General features: G+C 40.7%; 1 protein-coding gene across 2 annotated transcripts in view; it reads right to left on the reverse strand.

Moving 5' to 3' along the window:
• Nucleotides 1-4,953, reverse strand: part of TP53BP1 (tumor protein p53 binding protein 1) — a 76,419-nt gene extending 71,466 nt beyond the window's left edge. For both annotated transcript variants that reach the window (XM_045822563.1, XM_045822562.1), the window contains exons 1-4: nt 4,779-4,953; nt 4,010-4,194; nt 3,710-3,800; nt 3,386-3,470 (exon numbers count right to left, since the gene is read on the reverse strand). In XM_045822563.1, the coding sequence (XP_045678519.1) occupies nt 3,386-3,470; nt 3,710-3,800; nt 4,010-4,194; nt 4,779-4,785 (368 nt within the window). In that variant the 5' untranslated portion in view covers nt 4,786-4,953. The remainder of the gene's footprint in view (nt 1-3,385; nt 3,471-3,709; nt 3,801-4,009; nt 4,195-4,778) is intronic.
• Between the last annotated feature and the right edge of the window lie 1,123 nt (nt 4,954-6,076).

Raw genomic sequence — 6,076 nt, forward strand, 5'->3', positions numbered from 1 at the left:
GGCTCAGTGAATCGGGTGTCATCTCACAAACTGAGAGATTACCTGTTTGATTCCAGTGAGGACACATGTCTGGGTTGTGGGCCAGGTCCTCGGTTAGGGGCAGATGAGAGGCAACTCTGATGGATGTTTCTCTCCCTCCTTCTCCCTCTCTCCCCCTCTCTCTAACAAATAAATTCTTAAAATAAAAAATAAAATTGTGTAGAACCATGTATAGAGTTAGCCCTTTGCATCCATGGATCGCCAATCATGGATCAAAAATACTATTTTCCACCTGCAGTTGGTTGAATCCGCACATGTGAAACCAAAGGAGAGGAAAAACTGACTATATTTACTGGAAAAAAAAAACAACTCTGCATATAAGTGGACATACACACACATTTCAAACCCGTGTTGTTCAAGAGCCAAGTATAGAACATTACCTATATAACTAGGAGGACCAGATGCATGCATGACCCAGGGAAATATAGGAAAAGAAACTACAAGAGCAAATATGACAAAAAAATAGAAGAACAATGAAAGACAGCACAAATCACACATCTTGGATCTTCACCAGTCTCTTTTGGTGGTTTTTCTTCATGTCCCTGACCTCTAAATGCTAACACCCAGTGAGTCTTTGGACCTCTCTGCTCCATCTACACTCACCTCCTTAATGATCGTATTCAGATTCATGGCTCTGGATATTATCCATATGCTTATGATTCTGCAAATTAAATCTCCAGCTTAAACCTTCCCCCCGAGCTCCAGACTTGTATATCGCCAACTGCCTCCAACTGGCAATTGAAAAGGCAACTTGCCCTGGCCAGTGTGGACCAGTAGGTTGGAGTGTCATCCCATACACTGAAAAGTTGCAGATTCAATTCCCAGTCAGGGCACATGCCTAGCTAGGTTATGGGTTTAATCCCTGGTCAGGGACCCTACAAGAGGCAACAGATCAATGTTTCTCTGTTACATTGATGTTTCTCTCTCCCTCTCTCTCTAAAATCAATGAAAAAAAAAATGTCCTCAAGTGAGGAAGGAAGGAAGGGAAGGAGGAAGGAAGAGAGAGAGGGAGGGAGGGAGCGAGGGAGGGAGGGAGAGAGCAAGGGAGGGAGAGAGGAAGACAGAGGGGCAGCTCAACTTTAATTTAAAGCTGACCTCCTCCTGCAGTCCATCTCAATTAACAACTCCATTCTCCAACTCCTCAAACCAAAAACACAGGATCACTGTTACTCCTTTACTCTCATATTCAATGTCTTTAAATCCTGCTTTCAAAAACCTAGAATTTCACTGCTGTCCCATCAATTCTGTCTCACTACTGTCATATTTTGACTAAATCATTTCAATAGTCTCCTAGTTGGTCTTCCTGCTTCTGCCTTTGCTCCCCCTTCAGTCTATTTTTTTATTACTATTATTCTATTTAAATAGTTTCTTTTATTTTATTTTCACTTTCCCAGCTTTACTGAGGTATAATCAACAAAAAAAATGTGTATACCTTTCAGACTATTCTTGATCCAGCAGCCAGAGTGATCCTATTAAAATCCAACTCAGATCACGTCAATCCTCTGCTCAAAATCCTCATATGCCTCCTATCTCACTAAGAGTAACAGCCAAATTTCTCACAGTGCCCATAAGACTTTATATATTCTACTTGCCTTTACCTCAGACTCCTCCCACTCCTCTTTGCCACTGCTCAAAAATGCCAAGCACTTTCCACTTGCTGTTTTCTATGCATGAATTGCACTTATCCCAAAAAACAACAGAGATCAATTACTCACTTAAGATTTTTAATCAAATGTCAGGACAGTGAAGCATTCCCTAAGTCACGCTATCTAAACTTGTAACTCCTGTGACATTTCCTATCCTCTTTTGTTTTATTTTTCTCTTCAGTCCTATGAATGTCTAACATACTGTATCTTTTACTTATTTATCATGTTTTGCTATATCCCATAACAAGAATGTAAGCTACATTAAAGTCTAGGATTTTTATCTCTTCTGATCACTTTATATCCCCCAAATTCAATAGTGCTTGACATATAGGAAATACTCAATAACTATTTGTAGAACAATTGGGTAAATCAAAAGAGGGTTTATCTTGAAAAAATTTTTAAACCTAAAGTTATTCCATAATAAAATACTTATTACAAATTTAAAAAAGATCCTAAGAGGCTTGATTATAGACAAAAAATAGTACTGATGTTAAACTTTTCTCCACTGTCTAAAGTTGATGGAAGAAAAAAAAGGTTTAAATATATTATATGACATACAAAAGTAGCCAATAAAAGAATTAAAATAATTATCACAAAAATTGGGGAATACTGTTGTGAGTAAATCCTCATCTTTGATTATGGAACTCAATTGTCTTAATCTGATAAAACAAGAAATGACAGTATAATGGTATTACCTAGCTTTACAATAGTATTAAGAGATAGAAAGATAACTTCCCAAAGAAGTAAAAACACAAACACTTAAATAGGGTTGCCTCTGTGAAAGATGACCAAGAATAGAAAAGTACTCTTTTACCTTTCAGTATAAGCTCTTTTTAAAATAAATTATGTATTTGTATTATTCTGTTAAAAATACTTAACAGATCTCATCAAAATTAAAAACTTGTTCTGTGAGCGCTGGCCAGGTAGCTCAGTTGGTTAGAGCCAGTCCCAATATGACAAGGCTGCAGGTTCAATCTCTGGTCAGGGCACATACAAGAAGCAACCAATGAATGCATAAAGAAGTGAGACAACAAATCACTGTCGATGTCTCTGTCTGTCTCTCTTTCTCACCTTCTTTCTCTCTCAAATCAATAAATTTTTTTTTAAAAACCTGCTCTGTGGAAAACCCTCTGAAAATGATGAAAAGACAAGCTGCAGAAGTGGAAGAAAAATATTTGCAAATTACATATCCTACAAAGGACTAGTATCTAGAATATATAAAAAAACTCTCAAAACACAATAAACATCCAATCTAGTGCCTACACAGAAGATAAATTCAATAAATGGACAATGATAAGACAAAGTAAAAACTGAGTACTGCTTAGGGTATGAATTAAACATTATGGGACTAAAACTAGTGAAGTATTTTGGTTGGTGGAAAGCATGCCTACCAGTTTTGACTATACACCTAATACTGTTTGATATTTTTTCCCACTAATAAATCACATCTATGCTAAGAATGAGGAATGCTTATGTTGTTTCACATGCACAAAGATCACAGTTTGAATAATGTAGGTGTAGAAAATGTTATTACTGGCACAAAAGATATTCCAGCTACCCATACTAATACAAACTTCAAATCTCACTCCCTAATTCAAAAAATTAAGATTAATCCCTTATCCTTGGGATGAGGCAAAGGTAGAAGCAAAGGAACTGATCCATTTATAAGTTTAAATAAAGTCCTTCAAATATTAGTTTACCTGCTTGTCCTGTTTGGCTGAGGTATCTGTTCAATGACCTGACTGATGGAACCACATGTATCCAGGTGAGAAGAATCCACAGGGTCTGAAAAATACAATAGATATTAGCACAAAAGGCATTTTACTAAACTTTAATACAAATTCAGGAATGCAGACTATGCAAACCTAATCAGATACATTACAGAAAATCAACCTTTTCAGTGCCTACTATGTACCAGATACTGTGATAGACTTCCTTACACACATTCACAACCACACGTTTAAATCCATCCAGCTCTAACAAATGCACTTGAGGAAAAGGTTTGATAGCTTTAAACAGCTCACCTGCAGCTTTGCTTTCTTTCAGATGTTCATTGAACCCACTATTACTGTCTCCTTGTTCTCCAGTTGGTTGTTCAGGATTGGACACAACATCCTAGAAAATACACATACATAATATCCCTACTATATATGAAATAATTCAGAATGAGACATATGTGTTTGTGAACACAGTTGATTTCATTTTCCCAACTAACTGTATCCAAAAGGCAGTGACCTCCTAAGTACTTATGTTGGCTTGTTGGTCTAGATTAGGAAAAAAAACAAAAAATTTGTTCAATCATTTCCAAACAAGATATCACTCACCAACACAGGGTTCTCTTTGTGTGTCTGTAAATTAGGGAGGTGTCGAGAGAGCATACTGAAGTGAGAACCAGAATCATCCTCTAGAACCTGGCTTTCAGGCTGAGAATCTTCAATTATCAGACAAGGAGTGTCTTGCTGAGAGAAATCCGAATCCAACTGACTTCCAGTAGGGTCCATCTGCTCCCCTAGAATGGAATAACAAAAGATTAGTTCTGTGTAACCTACTAGGCTTCCTCACGTAGTTTGAGCTTAAATAATGGGGCGGGAAGTACAGGAAGGAACTGGGGAAATGGGACCACTCTAGTGCTCTTTCAATTAGAACATTACTATATTTATGATCTTGCAAAGCACTTTCCTACCATACCTCCCAAGACGGGATCCCTCAATATTTACAATCAGCCTGCCTATCCTTCTCTCCCCTTCCTTTTCCATCACCTTCCCGTTGACACCCTTTCCCCTCCTTCCTAACCTCTTCTCTTCCCGCCCCTTTTCCATCCCCCACAACTCTCCTCGTCCTTCTGGTGACTCCACCACCCCAAAAGGCTGCTTTACAATCTGTTTGCCAAAACCCCCACAGCACTTCACGCTTTCTCACGACCACTCAGCCTTCCTAGCTAATGCTTCCCCACCCCCTCCTCAGGGCCCTCCAACCCTTTCCCAGTTACCGCCGCCATGCTTGCCACCCCGCCCCCTCCGGTCAGCCATTCCTTCAGACCCAAACCCCAAGCCTTCAGAGCTGACCGCGCCCCCATTTTTCTCCAAATAGTACCAGGCATCCCGGCGGGAGGTCCCTCGCGCTTGAGTTAGAGATCTCTGCACGCTCCCCAGGTCCCTCCAGCTCTATCCCCAGATGGACACTGTCGCCACCGCCGCCACCGGCCTCGAACTCCTCCTGTTCCCGCGCGTCACGCAGTATTGGCTCGCCCATTCGCTGCTGTTGCCTGCTACTCAAAAAATGCTGTAGATGATTGGTGGACGGGCACAGTGCCCCGCCCCACGTAAGAAAAAGGAACACGGCGGCGTGTTTCCATGACAGCATGGACGTTGCCGGCCCTCCCCCTTGTAGAGCCCTAGAATGACAGTATCCTTGAACCAAGGGACCTTGAGAGGGAGTGAAATATATTCCCTAGCCTCCAGGACAATTGCTTGCCCCACTACTCAGATAAGGAAAAAGGCCTGTTTTTTAATCATTCATGCACTTAATGCCCTTTCTCTCACCCTCTTCAGTGTAAAAGAAGAGGATTTCCCAGCTTTCTAATAAAAGGGCGAAGAGGAGGATCCGGGGAGGTGAGGACTTTAGAGCTGATGCAACTGGAGAGAGAAGACTCTTTGGGGTTTACCTGTGTCACTGAGGATCACTTTTTTTGGCCTCTACCTGAATTCAAAAGCCTCACATTACATCTCTGCCAGTTCTTCCTCCCCGCGCCCCCCCACCCACCCTTTACATTGTCTGAGGACCCCAGTAACCTTTTTTTTTTTCCATTGCCCTTTTTTTATCTGGAACTTAGTTCAAGCTTCACATTTGTTTATCGTTGCCCTATCTTTTATAGAATTGTAGTCTACGGAGACTATAGCCCCAGACATTTTTTGCACCTTCCGTCGAGAGAATTGAGCATAGTGACTCTCAAGACACTGGTGAAGAGAACAGCTGCTGCCCCTTTAACTAGATGACCTCAAAGATCCCTCCAAGTCCTGAGAGTCTATTATCCTAATTATGGTGCTAGGGTCTTACAGAAGGTGTGGCAGCTGTGACTTGTATTAATGAACTAGGCCCTATGAGGAATATGGGGGGTTTTTTTGTTGGTTTTGGGTTGTTTTTTTTTTTAAGTGGTTGGATCTGGTATGGATTTCTAGCCAGAGCAGTTGTCAATAAGAAAAGCATCTAGCACACAGCTAAGCATATACGTAGTATGCATTCAATAGGCAGTAGTTTTCTCTCTCTACCCCAGGCCCAGAATGAGTTAGGCACAGCGCATGCAACCAGGATTTACCCATCCTATAAAGTCCAATTCAGCATTCAAAATAAGCTAAGCTAAAGTAGAACTTCCTACCAACCAATCTTCTCCC

The sequence above is a fragment of the Phyllostomus hastatus genome, unplaced genomic scaffold, assembly GCF_019186645.2.
Source record: "Phyllostomus hastatus isolate PE091 unplaced genomic scaffold, TTU_PhHast_1.1 phas_scaffold_501, whole genome shotgun sequence".
Classification (NCBI taxonomy): Eukaryota; Metazoa; Chordata; class Mammalia; order Chiroptera; family Phyllostomidae; genus Phyllostomus; species Phyllostomus hastatus.